The 21,166-nt window shown below is 38.5% G+C and overlaps 1 protein-coding gene across 1 annotated transcript in view; it reads left to right on the top strand.

Annotated features, from left to right (window-relative positions):
- LOC104283894 (chromosome unknown open reading frame, human C9orf84) overlaps positions 1-17,105 on the top strand; it is a gene marked incomplete at its 5' end in the record, with an annotated part of 42,167 nt that extends 25,062 nt beyond the window's left edge. Inside the window, 12 exons of the mRNA XM_009882132.1 lie at positions 1,079-1,151; positions 2,569-2,638; positions 3,240-3,418; positions 3,942-4,047; positions 5,816-5,927; positions 6,906-7,027; positions 7,934-8,027; positions 9,052-9,183; positions 10,510-10,659; positions 11,849-12,020; positions 12,864-13,418; positions 17,005-17,105. Coding sequence (XP_009880434.1) covers positions 1,079-1,151; positions 2,569-2,638; positions 3,240-3,418; positions 3,942-4,047; positions 5,816-5,927; positions 6,906-7,027; positions 7,934-8,027; positions 9,052-9,183; positions 10,510-10,659; positions 11,849-12,020; positions 12,864-13,418; positions 17,005-17,105 — 1,866 coding nt within the window. The remainder of the gene's footprint in view (positions 1-1,078; positions 1,152-2,568; positions 2,639-3,239; positions 3,419-3,941; positions 4,048-5,815; positions 5,928-6,905; positions 7,028-7,933; positions 8,028-9,051; positions 9,184-10,509; positions 10,660-11,848; positions 12,021-12,863; positions 13,419-17,004) is intronic.
- Between the last annotated feature and the right edge of the window lie 4,061 nt (positions 17,106-21,166).

The following is a 21,166-nucleotide window of genomic DNA, read 5'->3' as shown; positions in this document are numbered from 1 at the left end:
TAGAACAGCTTTGTTCATAAAACTGAATTCCGATACTGATGTCTTCTATAATATTGTTTCTTCAGCTGTTGTAATAATGCATACATGCACCTGTTGCAAATCATTGGCGACAGGAGAAGAACCATCAGCAAAGCTTCAGCCTTGATATGGGGAGACCAGACTCTGGGCTGCTGAAGGTCTGGGAATCTGCTTTTGAATGTATTGGGGTCCAGGAATGCTGGTCACTTTTTAAGAGCCATCTCTTAAGAGCGCAGGAGCAGGGAATTCCAAAGTGTCAGAAGTCAAGCAGGTGGGGCAGATGGCCAGCTAGGCTGGGCATAGATCTTCTTCTAGAACTTAGGTGGGAAAGTGTATGGACATTGGAAGCAAGGATAGGTGACACGGGAGGACTACAGAGATGATGTTCACCACGTCATCATGGAGAAAATTTGTGTGGCCAAAGCTCGGTTAGAGTTCAAGCTGGCCAGCACTATGAAGGATAACAAAAAGGGCTTTTTAAAATATGATAATAGCAAAAGGAGAATCAGAGGTAACATTGCTTGACGAGGTCAGTCACCTCACAAACAGGGACATAGGCAAAGTGGAGGGGTGACCTTACTGCGGTCTAGAAAACTTCCTCAAGGGGGGCAGCAGATGGGGAGGTGCTGATCTCCTCTCTCTCGTGACCAGCAATAGGACATGAGGGAATGGAATGAAGCTGCATCAGGGGAAGTTCAGATTGGACATTCGGAAAAGGCTCTTCACTGAGAGGGTGGTTGGTCACTGGAAAAGGCTCCCCAAGGAAGGGTCACAGCACTAAGCCTGTCAGAGTTCAAGGAGCGTCTGGATCACGCTCTTAGTCATATGGTCTAGTTTTAGGTTTTTTTGCAAGGAGCAGGAGTTGGACTCAGTGATCCTGATGGGTCCCTTCCAACTTGAGATATTCTGCTATTGCCATTCTGGAAAATTCTGAGGTTTCCATTTTTGCCGCCTGCTCAGTCAATCTCATGCTTTCTGTGCAAAGGAGAGAGCAAGATGTATGCAGGCTAAAAGAAGAAATTTTTGTACAGTACTGGAGTTTCTTTTACTTGTCTTCCAGATACTAATCATAACAAGAATGGACTCCGAGAGAGAAAAAGCTGCCCTCGTTCACACTTTATCTAGAGTAGAAGGTAAAAAATTATTTTTATGTGTATTTTGAACGAGAAAGTGGCTGTTATTCTGTGCTTTGCTGCCTTCCTGTTTGCATGCTTTTTGCAGCTGTCTCTCCCTTTTCTCCTTGTCAGGAACATTTCTATGTACTTTTCTCACTGTTTTCTATTTCCTAGCTCTTCCATCAGCCTTTTTCCTTTCTTGTAATTTTATTTTCCCCTGTTTAAGAGTTCTGGTATGATTTTTTCTGTTGCAAGAGAATGATAATTCATCTGTCAAGTCAAACATTTATTTAATAGAACACAAAGGAGATGTGGGCAGCCCATTGCTTAATTATAATTGCATCTGATGTCTTGGTCAGATTGTCACTTTTTTTTTTAGCTGATCGGTGCTCACAGGTTTTCTTCCATGCAGGCTTTTTAAGAGCAGTTCGAATTTAGAAGTCTTAACTAAGCTACCTAGCGTAAAACCTTAAATGAGTAGTTAGGTACAGATCATGATTTCCCTTAGCCATCTGTTGCTGACCTTGTTCGCTAATTTGCTGAATATGTAAGCATAAGCTGTAGCAATCTATTAAACTCAAGGAAAAAAAAATATATACTATTTCTTATATCCCAGCCCCCCGCTGATACAAGCAACACTTTCATCAATTCATCATTTTACCTGTAAGTAATTTTTGTACAAGCTTGTTCAGCATCACAGATTCAGCTGGTAAAAGAAACCTATTTCAGAGAGTTATTTGAGCCTGTACTTATGCTTAGAGCAAGCCACTGATTCCTTTCATATTGCTTTTTGAAACCCATTTTGGTAACTCCTTCTTGCTTGAACCTTGTCAACCGTGTCATGTATTATATTGTTCTTTTGCCTTTAAAAATAAAGTTAAATTTCCTGTGCTGTTAAAAGAAGAAAGCCTGTCTTTTAGAATGTTTTGAAAGGGAGGAGGCATGTTCACAATGCTTTTATTAATAATAATATTTAAAGAAAAGTATTTTGTTTATTTTAAGATCTTAGGACTTGGTTACAAACATTGGTCAATGCAACTAACTAAACTTCTGAAGAGAGGCATTTGTGTTATTCAAATATCGCTTTTTAGCTACATCTTCCAGTCATACCTGTAAAACTTGAAGTGTGTAGAGATCGTAAAGGAATTTAAATGATAAAGGGGCAAAGATACTTCCTTTTACACTAGCCTTTAATTTTTCATTTTAAGATAATCGCATTGTGAGTTTGTGAGGCATGGAAAAACCACTTCTTCCTTGGCTTAAGAAAATGGAAGCTTCTAAATCATTATACCCATCAGTGCAATCTGAAATTGTTTAGGACTTGTCAAGACAGACAATGTAATACATAAAATTTTAATATCTTGTGTTGTTCCACATTTGCTGCTTACTGCTGTGCATTGATTCATACCTGCAGAGGCTCATTCTTTTTATGCAGGTTTAAAAGCTATGGATTTGAATTCTGAGAAAAAAGGAACCTTTTTAGGTTGCAAAGATATCATAAGCAAGTAAGTTAAATTCTTGATTTTTGAGAACAAAGTCTTTACTCAGGACTAACGTCAGTGAATCTTTTGTTACTTTTGTTCATTTCCATGGGACTTTCCAGTCTGGAGTAAAAATTTCAAAATATGGATCTACAGCTTCATTCTTGGAGGGGAGAAGTTTGTCCTCACTGTAGTAAAACGCTTAGTTGTGAGGCTTAGAGTAACTTTTAGAAAACATGAATTGCATGTTTTTAACTTTTTGTTTTGTTTTGCATGTTTTACAAAAGCTTGTTTAGAAAAATGTGTAGAAAAACATCTTTGTTTTACATGTTTAAAAAAAAGGTGGGGGGAAAGGGCATAAGGCAGAAATAATGAGAAATTATTATGTTGCAGGAAAATATGAATAGTTTAGGTAGATAATTGGAGGAAGGGAAGTACAGCTTTTAATTTTTAAATTAAATTTTAAAGAAATTACAGTTTTAAATTCAGGAAAGGTAAATTCTTTTCCGTAAACAGACTTTAAACAGTGATAACTCTTCAAAGTAAAAATGTGTTTATTTTGTTCTGAGGGTAATTCTACGTGAACTTAATGTTATGAATATTTTGTTGGTTTTTTAAGCCTTAGTAGATATTCCTGTGTTATTGTACATAATCAGCAAATCGGAGCTGACTTCCCTTGGACACACTTCTCATTAGTAATGGAATATGATTATTCTGAAAACTCTTGCTGGAAAAATGTGTGCAAAAATATGAATGTTACTTACATGACTTTTAAAACCACCCTCCCTGAAACAATACAAATGGGTAAGTGCTCTTCAGAATTCTTATAAACAATTGGCCTGGCATATGAAAGGGAAGCATTTTCTGTTCCCTCAAATGCTACATTCATGTGCCTGTGGAAGAGAATGAGTAACAAATTATGAAGGCTAAAGCCAAGCAAACAAGTTTGTCTTTACAGCAAGAAAGGAAGGTGTTTTTCTGAGGGTGTGAGCTTAGTTTTGGCCAGGATGTAGTAGTCAATGTTGGTTGATAGAAGACGTGTGCCAAGTTCACAGGTTGTTTACAGTTCCTACAAGCTGTATCCACCCTTCCTCATCCTAAGGGGATGTTGCTGTAGATCTAAAGGAAAATAAATTATAAAGTTTCAAAGACATTCAGAAGAGTGTACTTTGGGGAAAAAAAAAGAACAAAAAAGCATATAATGGAAACATTTTAATCGGGATGAATAAAAACTACATTTTTAAAAGATATGTCTATTTAAATACCTGAATGTATCTTTAGTTTTTTGCTTATGAAACTACTACCTTACATATACAAAATGTTTCAGGGAATCACTGTGGTTCATTTCTTCTGGAGGTACAGATTCCATATGTATTTCTGGCAACTGAAGGTCTTCTTAATATGCCAGACATTCTTCAGCTTTTGGAATCCAAGTGAGTGAAAATAACCTATTTATTTTTATTGACTATTTATTTGCAGTTTTCCAGGACATGTATCTTGTTCTGCTGTATCATGTAGTAGCCATTTACTTGGCTATCGGGTACATTACTGCAATTACACTATTAGTATTTGAAGAGACAAGAAGATAATTTTTCTGCTGGAGTCGGTAGCTTAATTCTGTAGGTCCACACACAATTCAACTGGAGTGGAATTGGCTGATTTGTTTATTTTAATGATGAGTTGGCACTTTTAGTCAAAACAACCTTTTTAGTTGTCTACTTTTCCCTGAAAATCATCTTACTCCAAAACATTTTTTTTTGTTTCATGCTTCTTGGTGCTTGGAAGACTTTGTATTTAATTCTTCACAAAAACTGCTTTTTGATTTTTTGCATTTTATCTACCGGAGCTATGCTAAAAATAAAACCAATGAACAAGAGAAAAGCAGTCTCATTTTCTGATACATCACAGCTTTTGGGAGAGGCTAAGTTAAAAAAAATCCCTACCATATTTGTAAAATTCAGATCTAATATTCACTTAGTTTTGAATACTTTTTAACCTGTACAAAAAATTTAATGTATGTTAATCATTTCACGTGTATATTATTTTATTTGACATAATTTTCTTCTCTTTTGCTTTCACAATATTAAGTACCTGATAAAAGTACCTTTTATCATGGGGAGAAAAAAAAACAAATAAGGAGACAGAGTAGCAACATCTCTTAGACATAGTGCCAGAGATACAGATGGCTGATTTCACCATGTTGCTGCAGAGTTGTCCAGTTTTGATCCTTGCTGTATCCAAGAGTCAACTGTGAAATCATTTTTGAGCAGTGTCTAATTACAGTTCAATTATATGTTTGACATTTAAAATCTGAACATTTAATTTGACATGCACTTTTAAACTCTGACCTGTTCCGATTCTGTGTTCAGCCTGGCCGTAAGCTAAACAGCCAGGAATGCTTTTTTAGTACTTTCTCACTAGCTCCTTTTAGCACTGATGAAGTAATTAAATAGGTGAGCAAAGAGCTGCATAGTTTCAGAAGAGCTACTAATTCACTTTTTTTGTTAATGTCTGAATACACTGTCCATACAAGTTTCTAGAGGGCGTACTGCTGGCTGATTCGGGTTTAGCTCCCTCACGTTTCCTAGGGATAAGGCCAAGTAGTATGAGAATGGTCTCTTCATAACTTCCTCCCTTACTCAGCCAAGACTCACCTAAAGCCCTAACTGTATGCTGTTCATTCAGCGAGTCTTTGCTCACACAGCTGGTAACAGGAGCCTGTGCTGTTGGCAGTTCTCATTCACTCAGAAAAATTTAGGATCATACCAATGACAGTCAGGGAGTTTTCACGCAGTTTGCTTTCCCTGTGCTGCGGAATCATGAAAGGAAGAAAAGAAATGCAATATACATTTAATTACTCAAAAGGAGTATCTAACTATATTTTCTTGATTTATCTAAGTTTCTGTATTACGTCTTTTTTTTTTTTTTTTTGTAAACTCAAAGTCTGTGTATCAAGGTCATATTTGGTGCAGTTAGCAACATAATTGAATTAATCCAATAATATTTCATTAAGTCACTGCTACATTCGTGTGTATTCTTTGAATGTGTCTTAAAGTAAACTTGAGTATTTGGGAAAGATCAAGGTATCGAAAGACTGTGTAATTTAAAAGATTGTATTGAGATGTATGATACGAATTTCCTTTAAGAAAACCTTATTATTTTACTTAACTGAGATCTAATAAAATAATTTTACTTCTTCAGGTACAGCATTACCTTTATTGAAAGAAGCAGTAATTACTCCTTAAGGCTCTTTGGAAGTACAGATCGATATGTTGTGTTGACAATAGATGAACGCACTGCTATCTTTTTGCAGGTACAAAATGAAGCTCGAATGTCCAAATTCTGTTATGCATTGGGTCTCTTCTAGGCCATATCTGCAGCCTGCTAACATATGTTTCCTTCCTTGTAATCATACTTAACTCATGCATTGTCTCACAAATTATTTCCATATTCATTAACTCCAAAATTCTGTTTGTGCTGGTTTGACTAATTTAAAATGTTCTCATGCCTGTACCTACATTTCTTCAGTGTAACAGCTGACCTGATGTTGGATTGTATTAAATATAGCTAAAGGATATACACTTGAAAATAGAGTTCTAGAAAGGAATATTGTAATAACCAATTAAAAGTATCTGTGACTGTATTCTCTTGCCAGTATGCATTTTACTTCCATTTCAGATAGTTGTCTGAATTAGTCTAGAGAGTAATTTGTCCTATTTTTAATAAAAAGTGATTGTTTAGACAATAATATAATACTTAAATTCTGGTATGCAGTGAGACAGATGACTTTACAGGTAGAAGAACTAGTGCTGAAAGATAGATAAAGAATAAAATAATCAATTAGTATTGCAAGCACGACACAGACATTTCTACGTGCTACTGCAAATGCTACTGCAATTAGCAAACTTGTACTTTAGGTACTCAGTGTAGGTATAATATGATTTGTATGGGTTAAGCAAGCGCATCAGAAGTTTATAACAGTATTGTGCATTACTAAAGTTCTCAAAAATCTTAAGAACATCCTAAAAGGTTGGTAGCAGCATTTCCTTTTTACAGAAGGGATAAAGAAGCATGAAGCAGTGAATCAACTTTTTAAAGGTCAAACAAAATAAAAGTTGGGAAAATAGCCTAGTTTTTCTAACTCCCAGATATGTTTTTAATACCTATATTATTTAGCTGTAGTTATGTTTGATCTAACTTCTGCATAATACAGCAGTGCACAATAAAAGCTTGTGACAGCCATGGTAATACATTTATTTATATTTTACTTTTTATATTACTTTTTTGGTAGAGCGTGGAAGAACTAGATCATGAGAAATCCTGTGACAATGTGATGTCGAAGCTGATGGCATTATCCCTCCAGTATACATGCTGCTGGATTCTTTTCTATTCCAGAGAAAGAATGAGTTTAGAGTAAGTTATCAAATTCTTCTGTTATCTTGGCATTCTTAAAACAAACTTGTCACTAAAGGAAGCTGCTTATTAGAACAAGCTAACACTGTTCTTTGAATTTCTCTGTAGGAACACATTTCTCTTACAACAATATGGATATTGTAAGCTTGTACTTCTAGTGTGCTTTGGACATTTCACTTAGTTACAATGTTGTCATGCTGGTACTGAAAAACTCAGTGGAAGGATAGACATGACAGTGATCACAGGAGACCCCCAAAAAAGTTAGCAAAGATGTTTTTCATGCGTTACAATCTTTTTAGTCTTACACAAGAGAGAAAGAAGTAGTTGTAAAACAGTAGGACTTGAGGCAGGTAATGCTAATGTGAGGGGTATTTCAAATCAAGAGGTCCAGAAATTTCACAAGACTAAGCATGTTAACCACTGGAATTATTCTTTATGACTGTTTGAAGTAAATTAACTGCTACAAGTAAATGGTTGTGAATTACTGTGTTAGCATCACTGTATATCATTTGCAATAGGGAGACATTCTTCAAGTGTTTTTCCAATCCATCCTTTACTACCTATTGTGAGATATTTTTTCTATAAGCAAGTGGCAAATTTTCCATGCATCACCTTTCCTCTCTGTATGATTTTTCTCCAGTGACTGACCCTGATACAGTCCTTCTGCTTCAGGCCAGGCTTGCTTTGCTGTGGGTTGACTCTATTTTCCTGCTCACAGTGCATCCTTCAGCACTCAGTCACTCAGTGTGACCTAGTTCTCTTTTCACAGATATTAGTGCTCAAACTGTACTAGTATTTGGAATTCAGGAAATGAAACAGACATTTATTAACACGTGGAAAAAAAACATTTTGGAATTATTATATGTGTATAATAAATATTAACAGTCCAATGAAACTGTTTTGTAGGTACAGTCTCAGGGGAGATACTCTGCTTAACCTTGTCTTAATTTATGCCACTCTAATTGAACTTACACAGAAATCAGAAGACTTTGAAGTGAAGGTAATTTTTTGGTAACAACCTTCCTGTCTTAATCTTCACTGTATGATATTTCTGAAGTGCTTAATCAAGTATGCATTCTACGTCAAAAATAGAATAGCTCAAAATTACTAAAATAAGAGAGAGGAGCTTAATTCAGTGCTGCTGAAGTTAGTGAAAAGACTGTGTTGACTCTAGTACAAGTTGAATCAGATTCAAATAGCAGCTGAAGTGGTTTTGTGACTAGGAGTCAAGAAATGAGATTGTACCTTTAATTTTATCAATAATTAGAACGTGTATTAATCCTGCTTATGTCTTAATTTGAAGTTTCAGGTTAATATTATGTCACTGATGTAGTAGAATAAAAGAAAGTGTATTTTTTTCTGCTGTCAGCTAGTTTGCTTTTTCTTAATGTGGCAAGATAAAGTAACTTTTGTCATTATAAATCAGAAAATGCAGTATCGAGAATAATCAACATTTAAAAATGGGGCAAAAGTTTCATTCAGTTTACCAACTTGATGTCTGTAACTTATGTCTTTTGTATGAAGTAGCATCTTTGCAGGCAATTTTTTACTTATTTGCATATTAAAATTTGTTTCAAATTTATCTAGTTAAATGAAGGTTAAAGAGAGGACAAAGCTTTTTTCATTCCATGTGATCAGCAGTGTAGTTTGTGTGGAAATTAGTTATACCTTCAAAGTGTCACATGTTTTCTTAGTCTATAGTAGGCATTTCAGAATTACCTTGTATTAGGAACTTGTATTATACCCATAAAATTGATCACACATTAAAGGCCTATAAAATAAACTAATTTCACCTACATTTGCATAAATAAGGATTTTAATAAATAAGGAGTGTAATTTGTGGCCGGGCTAGTGGTCAGAGGTTGGAGTTCCTCTGCACGATAAGCATGGATCAGGTTTAATTACTCTACATTACCAGCTGTTGTGTTCAGGGTCACCTTTCAGCTTTCGCATTTAACTTCTGTAGCAAATTAAGACATCCCTTAGTGTAAATTTTAACCAAAAATGCTATGTATCACTTTTAGGTAGTTCTTATGCCAGGGATTGAAGAGACAGCTCTGGTAATTCGTCAGATTGCTGACAACATTTTGATAGCATCTGGTATCAGTCCTTATGAGTGGCTGGACAAATCCTGGCTTTCTGTCTTGCCGTCTGAGGTTTGCTTATCTTTGCATTAAATTACACTGTTTTCTTCCTGGTTCTCAGACTCATAAAGTTCTAGGGTTTATTATTGTTCTCTTAAAATATATTGTTAAAATAAATACTTATTTATATATACACACACATACATATTTTTATATATATGCATATATATGTACACATATATATATAATTTTTCTGTCATCCTTGCCGGCAGAATTATGTGCAACTTGGACTTTCCCTGTGCTTGCACAATTAACCAGTGGAGAAGTTTATTGTCCACATCTGCCAGCCAGTGTGTACAGTTCTAGGCACTAAGTTTAAAAAACTATACAAATTGTGAAAGATGAACATACAATGGCTCACTTGGGCAGGAAGCCAAATCCATCAGTGCTGATCCATTACTGAATCAATGGTGTTGCTTACAGACTTGCTTTAATACAAGATAGTAGAAATTTGTTTATCTTCTTATGCAGTAGTAGATATTGGATATTTACAGTAAATGCTGGATCAGGTCCATCAATCACAGTCAAATATATGATGTTATTTAACTTTTATATTAAGGTTTCCAAATTAAAAATATGGATTTGTTCATTTTATGCGGAAGCTTTGAACTCTTGTAAAGCCAAGATCCTTTTGGCTTTTGCAAAATTCAGAAGCATTTTAAAGCAGGTATTGGTGTGGCCTTTCAAGTATAGAATATTGGATTATAGGTTTTCCAATTTAGAGGTTAAGGATTCTGGTAAAAAACTGAGAGGAGTCATTGATTATATTTAGTCTCTGTTAAAGGTATTACATCTTGGCATCTGTTGAATGCAGAGCTTATGAAAGTCAGGAACTGGAAGCTGACTTTCCTGAAATGCTACAGCTCTCAACTTGCCGCCTTCTGTGTGACACTCAACCTCCCATAGCAACTCCTGATTTTGGCACCTGTCTCATTGCTGTTGACAAGTGTAATTTTTGTAAAACAAAACCAGCTTTCTCAGTTTATCTTGACTTAGGTAATTCTCTTCAAAATAGAGAATAAATGGTAAATCTGCTAATGAGTTTTCAAATCAAGTTTACATGATTCACTGATTTCATTCTTTAGAATGGAAACATCTTTAGACTGTGCTTTTTTTTATCAAATTATTATGCAGAACTTACTCTTTTGCAAAAATGATACACTGTTACATCCATAGTAAAAAAAAAAGTTTTAATCTGGCTATAAAAGTGCACTTTTAAGCTCTATTTCTATGATATACTGTATCACCTATTCATAGGGATATCATTATGTAGAAACAGAAAAAAAGGGAAAAAAAGTTTGTCAGATGTCACGCTAACAAAGTCATTTCAATTTCCAGACAGAGAAATACCTGCTTACTTTTCCATGTATCAACCCTCTGGTTGCTCAGTTTATGTTAAAGAAGGGATCTTCGCTGAACAGATTGTTTCTTGCAAGCTTTGATCAACTTCAGGAACTTCTGCCAGAGGTTCCAAAAAAGGTTTTAAAGGTTGGCCAAAATTAATTTACGTATTAGATCAAGCTTTTTGCACTGTTGTAATACAGGGTTTTTTTTAATCTGAATCTACACGCACATTTACTGGTATCATTTAAAAAAAATGATATGCTTTAGAATATCATTCGTATCTAAAATGTTGACCCTGCTAATTCTCAGCAGATTTTGTCAAATCACCATTATGTTCATATGAAAATTATTAGAACATTTCCTTGACTGGAAAAATACTTATTTGATCAGCTTCCTCTTCAAGTTTCATCGTATCAAGTATTGTATCAGCATACAAGCTTATATATTGCCCTAGTATAAGAAATGTTTTCCAGTTAAGTATTTGCAGGACTTTTGTCCCTCCCTTCCTTTCTTCCTCCCTCCCTCACCCCTTCTTTTCTTCCTCCCTCCTTCCTTCCTTCTTTCTTCCCTTCCTTCTTTTCTTCCCTCCTTCCTCCGTTCCTTCCTTCCTTCCATCTTCTTGCACAATGAGAAACCCACCTCTGATAAATTCATAGTACTAAACATTTGAAAGAGCCCTAGAGGTTAAGATGAAGAAGTCCATTCACTAAAGTGTTCACTCTGCAGTTAGAATTGTGTGTTCCTACTGTTTCAGTTGGGCCAAGTCAGGGAAAATTACAGACTGATTATAGTCAGCTAATTAGATAAAAAATGCACAGCTTTTATCAGTCTAGAAAACGGGAGGACAAACTTCCACATCAGAAGCATTCAGTTAATGTGAAGGAGCAAGTGAACTGGGTCCTTATTTGGGCACTGAATATCAACTTGTGCATATTAGTGTAATAACTGCATATGTCTAAAGCCATGTTTACTGACTGAAAAACAGGAAAAGTTCTCATGAGTTTAATTCCTCTATGATGTATGATATGCGCCAATCCATTGCAGACACAACTTCCTACAGTCCTGGACTAATGAAGGAGAGTAAAGTATATTAACGTATTGATTTTCCTGTGTTTAAAGAGACAGGCTATTATTTACTGTGTTTATAGATTTCAGATATGTGGCACATTGCCTACTGTACATGCCCCTCCTTCTGTATTGGTAAGTCTTCTTTTTTTCCAGTAAACAAAAAATTATACATCTTAGAATCCTAATAACTGGGTTAACTTTCTATGTTTGACAGTGTAGACGTGTACTATAAACACTCTTCAAGTATCTTTTTTTTTTGTTTCAGCATTTTAGTGACATGACGTCTTCATACAGCCTAAATACTGCCGCTCCACTAGATAGAGTGGTGAAAGGTGCATCACCCCTAGAAAACCAGAATAACTTCAACGCATTCTGTCCAGATTATAAAGAAAATCATCAGTCTTTAGAGCTGCTTGGTAAGACACAAAACAGCCCAGGTAATATCTTGAATTACTAGGAAAATGTGTCTTTTTTGAAACCAAGTGAAAATCTGAGTGTATTAGAATCTTTATCTTTTGTTCTACAACCAAGAGCCAGCAATGTGCCCTGGTGGCCTAGAAGGCGAATGGCATCCTGGGGTGCATCAAGAAAAAGAGTGTGGCCAGCAGATCAAGGGAGTACATACATCTGGAGTATTGTGTCCCTTACTGGGCTCCCCAGTTCCAGAAGGACAGGGAACTGCTGGAGAGGGTCCAGCAAAGGGCAACGAAGATGATTAGGGGATTAGAACATCTCTCATATGAGGAAAGACTGAGGCACTTTGGTCTTTTTAGTCTAGAGAAAAGAAGACTGAGGGGGGATCTTATCAATACTTACAAATACTTAAAGGGAGGGTGCCAGGGGGATGGGAGCAGTCTTTTTTCAGTGGTGCCCAGTGATAGGACAAGAGGTAACAGGCACAAACTTGAGCATAGGAAGTTCCATCTTAACATGAGGAGGAACTTCTTTACTTTGAGGGTAGTGGAGCACTGGCACAGGCTGCCCAGAGAGGTGGTGGAGTCTCCCACTCTGGAGACATTCAAAACCCGCCTGGACGCTGTCCTGTGTAACGTGCTGTAGGTGGCCCTGCTCTGGCGGGGGGCTTGGACTGGATGATCTCCAGAGGTCCCTTCCAACCCTGACCATTCTGGGATTCTGTGCTTCTGTAATCATGGAAAGGTCAGTTATGCTGAGGAGGCATACTGCTATCAAAATGCTCAATGGCATCTTGGTTTTCTGTAAAATGTAGAGAAATAATTTTTCATTCTCCAAACAGAATGTTTCAATTTTTTCTCTACCAGGAACTTCTCATATGAATTCTGAAGCCATACTTCCCCCACTGAATCATCATCAGGGTGTTTTTGACTCTGATCTTCCAAGCTATATGCAAAAGAAATCATGTTCTTCAGAAACAATTATGGGAAGGAAGCAGAATTTCTTCCCCGTGCCAAACGACTGTGAAGATTTTGCTCATCTAGATGTTTCAAATTCTCTTCATCTTCGAAGACAGCCTTCCAGTATGCAATATAGCTCAGATCATTCTTCCAAAAACTCCAAAAAAGAGGATTTATTTGCAACTTTCAGTGATTGTGCACCTCAGGAGAGCTCTAAGAGTTTTCTGGAATTTAGAGACACAACATTTAGGACCCCAGAAATTCTGATTGACCAGACACCATGGAATGACTCTTCATCCACAGGCCCATGTGATTCATTTGCATCTGATGGTTTTCTCTCTGATTTCTTTGTTGACCTAGCTGAGCCTCAAAGTCTGAATTTTCACCAAATAGGTAGAGGATCTAAAGGAAAGAGAAAACAAAGTCCACCATTCTTATGGACAAAAGGGAAAAATAGAACAGGTAAGTCCAAAGCAAGCAGAATTTGCTGAAAATCTGTTTGTAGTTCTACTGGACTGTCTGTAAGACTAAATTTTATATTTTCTTCAAATAGTTGTTCAATCCAATCCAACCCAACCCAACCCAACCCAACAGTTGCATGTTTCCTTTAATAAAAAACTTACTTGTATATATATTTCTTTTGTGATAAAAGGTTCCTAAATATTTATTTTCTCTTTGGAGCATAAGGAATATATATAAAAAAAAAAAGTTACTGCCATTATTTTTCCATGGTAAAATATTGAAAAGTCTAGTTCTCCAATATTGTGAGCTTCAGCCTCTTCTCTCTTTGACACTGCCTGAAATGTGCATAATAAACATGCCAGAATTATTTTAAAAGTTATGGGAAAGATTATTTTGTAAACATAGGTTTGAACAAAAGGAGGAAGAAAAGACTAGAAATTATGTTTTCTAAAGGGCAAAAAATAGATTCAGCAAATTTATAGAGTGAAATTTAGATACTACTACATGGCTGTGTTTTGCTGTTGGTGTTAATGGAGTAAGAATTTCACTCTGACAACTTTCTAAGTTTGTTTCATACAGTTCCCTTATTCTTGGAATATTTTTTTTTAGCTAATATTTCCAGGGCTAAACCCTCCATCTCACCATTTTGAAGTCATTCCAAAGCATATTTCTTCAAATAGATGGTATAGTGTTTATTTCAAAACTTTATGTACCCTGAAGATGTACCTAGTCATAGAATCATAGAATGGTTTAGGTTGGAAGGGACCTTGAAGAACATCTAGTTCCAGCCCCCCTGCCACAGTCAGGGACACCTCCTTATATAAAACCTTCAGGCTTCTCTTTTTTTGTAGTTTTCTTATCCTTGGTTTACCTTCTCAAATATAGTTAGCCTGAGACCTTTTTTGATAAGCCTAATATGTCTTAAAAGTAAGAAAGCATGTCTAGTCCCTGTCAGACTAAGTATTGCTGTATTGTATATTGTAGTATTTTTTAAATTCTGCTGCTTCCCTATAAGTGAGGTGCCACACTCTTTAAAAATCCAAGATTAAGCTTCTCAAATCAAGTTCCTAACTCCTAGTACAGGTGATTTAATTTATGTTTTCTCTGTTGCTGCCTGTCATTAAATCTCTTGGTGGTACAGCTAGGTCAGCACGGCATTAAATGCTTTCATAATTAGATCAGACTCATTCATGAAAACACAATTAACTAATTGATATCATTATGTATCATGGGCTGCTTAAAGCATTTATGGAAATAAAAAGAGGAAAAGTTAATTGGATATGGTGAACTGCTTTTAATTTTCATCCTATGTAAATTAAAATGTGCATACAGAAACTCTGAACAGACCTGTTGCCTCTCCATTGGGATTAAAATTGAGACCTGGAGCATTGCTGGGTAGTTAACAGTATTTCATAGAATTATAGAATGGCTTAGGTTGGAAAGGACCTTAAAGATCATCTAGTTCCAACCCCCCTGCCATGGGCAGGGACACCCCCCACCAGACCAGGCTGCCCAAGGCCATGTCCAGCCTGGCCTTGAACACCTCCAGGGATGGGGCATCCACAACCTCTCTGGGCAACCTGTGCCTCACCACCCTTAAAGTGAAAAACTTCCTCCTAATGTTTAATCTAAACCTGCCCTCTTCCAGTTTAAAGCCATTCCCCCTCGTCCTGTCACTACATGCCCTAGTAAAAAGTCCTTCCCCAGCCCTCCTGTAGGCCCCCTTTAGGTACTGGAAGGCCGCAATAAGATCTCCCCGGAGCCTTCTCTTCTCCAGGCTGAACGGCCCCAGCTCTCTCAGCCTCTCCTCATAGGAGAGGTGCTCCAGCCCTCGGATCATCCTCGTGGCTCTCCTCTCGACATGATCCCCCAGTCCTTGCATTATATGTGTACAGACTGATATTAACCATTACTTACTACTACTGATCAGCACATTGTCCTGTAATAATAATAAAGTACCTTATACAAAATAAACCCAGGAACCTGCACTACGCTTAACCACAATATTTCAGTAAAGATTTAAATGCCTATTTCTATTTCATTAATCTTACACCCAGTATTATTTCACATTTCTTAAATTTGGGACTTCATAAGGCTTTCACTGTATTAACAAGTTTTGGTTTTTTGGTTTTGGTTGCTGGGGTTTTTTTGGGTTTTTTTGGCATTAGAATGCAGAACTATTTAGAACACTTATTTTTCCCCTGGCTAGTGAATAATAAAGTAAAATAAGCCAACTCTTCCAAGATTTAAACCAAAACTCACTTTGTCTTTTTTGACTTGATTCCGATTTAAGTGTGCATTTGCCCTTCTGGGCAAGAGTATTACAGAAAGCTTATCAAGTTGGAGATCACAGTGTTTTCAGAATACTGTAAAATATGATACCAGAAGAATCTGCTCTGATCTCCACTGAAATTATTGTATTCAGAATTTTAGACTATCAGTGCCAGTTACAGGATACTGGCTATGTAAAAAACTGAATATCAGCTGTCCGTGTGCGCTCACAGCCCAGAAAGCCAATTGCATCCTGAGCTGCATCAAAAAGCAGCACAGACAGCAGGTTGAGGGAGGTAATTTGGCTCCTCTGCTCTGCTCTGGTGAGACCCCACCTAGAGGACTGCGTCCAGCTGTGGGGCCTCCAACATAAGAAGAACATGGACCTGTTGGAACAGGTCCAGAGGAGGGCCACGAAGATGATCAGAGGGCTGGAGCACCTCTCCTATGAAGACAGGCTGAGAGAGTTGGGGTTGTTCAGCCTGGAGAAGAGAAGGCTCCAAGGAGACATTATAGCAGCCTTCCAGTACCTAAAAGGGGCTACAGGAAAGATGGGGAGGGACTTTTTACAAGGGCGTGTAGTGATAGAATGAGGGGGAATGGCTTCAAACTGGACGAGGGGAGATTTAGATGAGATATTAGGAAGAAATTCTTAACTGTGAGGGTGAAGAGACACTGGCACAGGTTGCCCAGGGAAGCTGCGGCTGCCCCATCCCTGGAGGTGTTCAAGGCCAGGCTGGACGTGGCCTTGGGCAGCCTGGTCTGGTGGGAGGTGTCCCTGCCCATGGCAGGGGGGTTGGAACTCGATGATCTTCAAGGTCCTTTCCAACCTAAACCATTCTATGATTCTACAGGAAAGATGGGGAGGGATTCTTTATCAGGGAATGTAGTGATAGAATGAGGGCGAATGGTTTTAAACTGGAAGAGGGGAGTCTTAAATTAGATATCAGGAAGAAATTCTTTACTGTGAGGGCGGTGAGGCACTGGCACAGGTTGCCCAGTGAAGCTGTGGCTGCCCCATCCCTGGAGGTGTTCAAGGCCACGTTGGACAGGACTTTGAGCAACCTGGTCTGGTGGGAGGTGTCTCTGCACATGGCAGGAAGGTTGGTACTAGATGATCTTCAAAGTCCCTTGCAACCCAAACCATTCTATGAAATATTCTATGAAATTTTATGGCAGTTGATACTTTTCATACAGAGCATACTCGCTAAAGCTAAAGTCTGTTACTGGTTATGAGAAACGCATAGTTAAATCTGCATACGTGTTGTGTTGGTAGTTTATCATACCTGTTTTTAATTTTCCACTTCTTTTCCAGATTCAGGATTTGCAGAAGTACCAGAGTTCAAAAAAAGGAGACTGACATATGAAAGAGTCCCTGGAAGACGTGATGGACAAACACGTCTTAAATTCTTTTGAGTGGAATGGGGATTTGCATACTACACATACTTTTTGAAATTCTTAAACTCCTTGAAGGGAAATAAATTAAATTTTTTTTTTTGTTCATTTTTAGAGAGAAATTAGGGTTTGGGAATCCTTACTAATTCAGGATTCTTTTGTTTAGTAAAATTTCAAAAACATACAAACTAGTTCCTTGAATGTGGAAGATTACTGCTCTCTGTTTGTTCTCATGGGTGATATAAAGGTAATTTATCACTCTTTATACAAAAAATAAAATTTGGATTAAAAAAAACAGACACTGAAGCTCGTAGTTTGAAGGCACCTATGTTTGCTCCCTAAGCATGCAGCTTTCCAAATTTAAAGATGGACCAGATCTGCTCATAAAGTCTAAGAGCTTTCTTGGATTTACAGCTGTAGCCCTTTGTATTTGTCCCTTAATCTCAGTTCCACTTCTTTCCATCTGACAGCTCCTTTAGAAACCATGTGATGAGTTCCTGCACTGCCTTTGGTCATAATCAAGCTACAGAAACAACCTGTTTGTTTTATGGACAACATGGGAAAGACATGTTGAAATTTAGGATTCTAATAGATTTGGTTCAGAGAACTAAGCTGTGAGTCCAGCTCTCTGCATAATCTGGTGGAGGCCTTTTGTTGGCATCCACATTTTTCAACCTGCTACATTGCATTGGCAAGTAGGGAGATGAGAGTCATCTGGGAGGCAGTGCCAGATATTGTAGGCTACAGCTGGAAGGGGTAAGAGATTAAAAAAAAAAAAAAAAGGCATCTCAATCCCAAGCCACAGAAGAGAGAGGATAGAAGAGTAGCCGAACCCTCACTTTCCATCAAAAGATTTGGCAATGAAAGTGGAAATATAGGTGGGAGCAATGGTAAACAGTAATTCCATTCTGCTGCAGGAATACATGTGCGGTTTGCACAGGCATGCCTGCCAGCTCCAGAATGTCAGTGTCTGTTCAGTTGCCTTCAGCTGAGATGATTCAGTTTTCAAACTCACAAATCTTCTTAAGTTTGATGCCATAACAGAAAGAAAAAAAGAAAAAAATGAAAAAAACCACCAGGTTCATGGTTTATGCTTTCAGTAAAGTACTTTCTTGACATTGAGCCTTCATGAAGTGCATATTCACTATTTGGATAAATAAAACCAGCACCTGGGGGAGAAAGCTTTGGTCTTTCAAAGAAAATGGAATGCTGATTTTCAGCTGAGAATTCCTAAAAGCTGTGATGATAGCACTAATAGCAATTTTACTTCACACTAACATCCTCAAATTATTTGTACCCAAATTGTTTGCAAGACTTTAGAAAACACTTTTCAAGTGTAACATAAAAAGTATTTTAGTAGAATTGCAAATAAGCCAGCGTTTCCCTATTTTGCCCAGAATAAGAGAAAAACTTGAATAAAAATTGCAGTTTGCTTACTATTTCTGGCCCATTTTTGTGGTCACTTGACCTAACCATTTTCCATCTGTTTGCATCATGGGTTTGGCTCTGTTTTTCAGAACTGTCTCCCAGATTGCCAGGCCCAGGAATCTGTTCTTTTAAGAGTGCAGCTCTACAAAGTCTCAGTCATGGATAATCACAGTGGAGAAAATTATAGCTGCCACTGCCAAGCTGTGTATTTATGTTTTCCTTCCCCACAGGCAAAGGCTGACACCAGAACTCTCACATGCACAGTCATGGAAGATGAGCTCAGATAATCTGTAGATCACTTTGAAAACAAAGACATGTTGCCTACATAGAATAAGTAAAGAAAATTCAAATGCTGTCTGCATTCAGTTTAGAAAAAGGTAGAAACTCAGAATTCAGGTAGAAAAATATGTCAGTGCACAGCTAGTTACTGACAATGTAGTGGAAAATAAGGAAAAGGGTTTGCAATGACCAGTTGTTTTTTACTGTATTTGTTTATGACTCAGTCTCTCACAGATATGTACAGATCGACAAATTTATCATGTGACATTCTCCCCCCTCCTCACATCTGTTTAATGTGGAGGAAAATTACTATTGCACTGTAAAGATGTGCTCTTTTTTTTCTCCCTAAATCATCTATAACTAAGAAGAGTTAGGAAACAACTAATTCTTCCACAAAAAGATGCAATACAAAAACTAATCACCAGTCCTCCATCTGTGGGTAGGGACACGTGGTTCTTGGATCGCATTTGTAAACTGCTTAGTGACCAGGCAGGTGGCACCTGTAGGTGGAGAAGAGCCTCGCTGATGGACTGCGAGAGATGAGAGTCAGGAAAGGAGATCTTGTGGCTCATGTGAGGCACTTAGCGTACAGACATGTGCACTCGCTTAATTTGCTCTACCGTGGGCATGCTGTGGGACCTACTGCCCTGAGACTGGTATGAAGGCCTCTGTGCAGTGTGTGGAGAGTTTGAGACCTCAGCAGACAGCCCTCCTGGATGGTCTTTGGTGAAGGAAACTAAGGCATTGTTGCCCGCCCCACTGCAGATTACACCTGTTAGAGCAGGGGCAGCAACATGTGACGCTTGTCCCTGTCTAAGCCATCCCGGTGTTCCATTCATCATAGTTGTGCAAACCTGGGTACACCTGCAGCTGGAGACCAGACATTGTCCTATTGACTGGGCAGGTAAGAGACACCCTGTTCTGCTGCCTACAGAAGCAGGCAGCTGCCCAGGCTCTTTTGTCAGGTTCCTTGGTTACCTCAAGGAAGGGGACCTGCAAAAGCTGAGCTGCTAAGATGCAGGCAGCTTCATTTAGCCAACACAAATTAACCAGCAGTGGCATGCTTCGTGAAACTGACTCCCCACAGGGAGCCTCAACACCAACCAGCACTGTTCCAGACCTTGTTCTGACACCCGACTTTTGTCACAGACCATGCCTGGGAGGGCAGAGGTGGCATTACTGTCGCCCCTCTCCCTGCTTGTACCCAGCAAGAGAGCAAAGAGTGGCAGCAAGCATGACTGGAATCCGTGTCTTCCTCCCGTGGGACTGCAGAATAACCACCACGCTCACAGGCACACCAGGGCGGAGCGCTCCCAGTCCATCTCACAACTGCTGCACAGGTCTTTCTACGCACTGCTGGTGTGAGACAATGGATGCAGTCAGGACCTGCAGTGTGCTCGCATGGTGCTGCTCCTCCAACACGTGTCGACGTGGTGCTCCAGCTGAAAGACACCACATGGAGCTGGGCTGGGCAGCCAGGAGACAACGGCAGTTGAGTGGCTGGCTAGCAACGGCTGCTCTCTCCTGCACACTATAATTTGGTAGCTCTTCATGCCAGCTCAGCAGCATCTCCAGAACCCAAGCCCCAAGCAGGAGAGTGTACGCAGTGCGGGGGACTGGGGGAGAAACAGATGTGGGGACGGGGACAGGTTTTACTGCCAGAGGTAGAAGAAATGCAAAGGGCTGGCCTGGGAAGGAGCGGCCACCAGCCAGACGCTGGCTGCTCAAAGGCATTTGGTGCATACTCTCACCGCTCTCCCTCCCTCCCCGACTTGAGTATTTTGACCTCCATCTGAGCCTCTCACCACCTCTGTGCAAGCAACAACAACCGTGCTTCCTCTAGACTTCCGCAGTGTGCGCACATGTCAAGCACGAAAAGAGAAACTACCACATTCAAACAGCCTACAATGAAAGGAAGCCAGAGTAAAGAAAAGCTCTGAAGGAAGGATGTTCTCTTCTGTATTTAGAGGCACAATACACATCGGCAGTATTGCAACTCTCATTTCAGTGTCCGCCTGCAGGACAGCAAGCGTGGAAATCTTTTGACAAAGGCTGAACTGCCTGGAGCACACTCATTGCCCCATTTCAGTTAATATTAAGGAATTAAATACTCTCATTGCCAACTTCTTCCTTACAGTTTCAAAATGTATAAGTGAGCCTGGTAACGTTGTTACTATTTACCACAAAAATGGTAAATAGCTGTAAATTGGATTTTTCTATTAATAAGGCAAATTTTCTAAAAATCCAACAGCAACCGTCTCTTCCCAAAAAGCCCAATAGCTTGAGGCCTCCCCCCCACTGCAAAGTCAAAGTATCCTCTTCCTTACAATATCTCGTCTTTGTTACAATTAAACAATGAGTTCAAAGCCAGTAGG

This window comes from Charadrius vociferus, unplaced genomic scaffold (assembly GCF_000708025.1).
Source record: "Charadrius vociferus isolate BGI_N301 unplaced genomic scaffold, ASM70802v2 scaffold693, whole genome shotgun sequence".
Lineage (NCBI taxonomy): Eukaryota > Metazoa > Chordata > Aves > Charadriiformes > Charadriidae > Charadrius > Charadrius vociferus.
The sequence above is the reverse complement of the archived record's forward strand: the minus strand, read 5'-3'. Positions and strand labels throughout refer to the sequence as shown.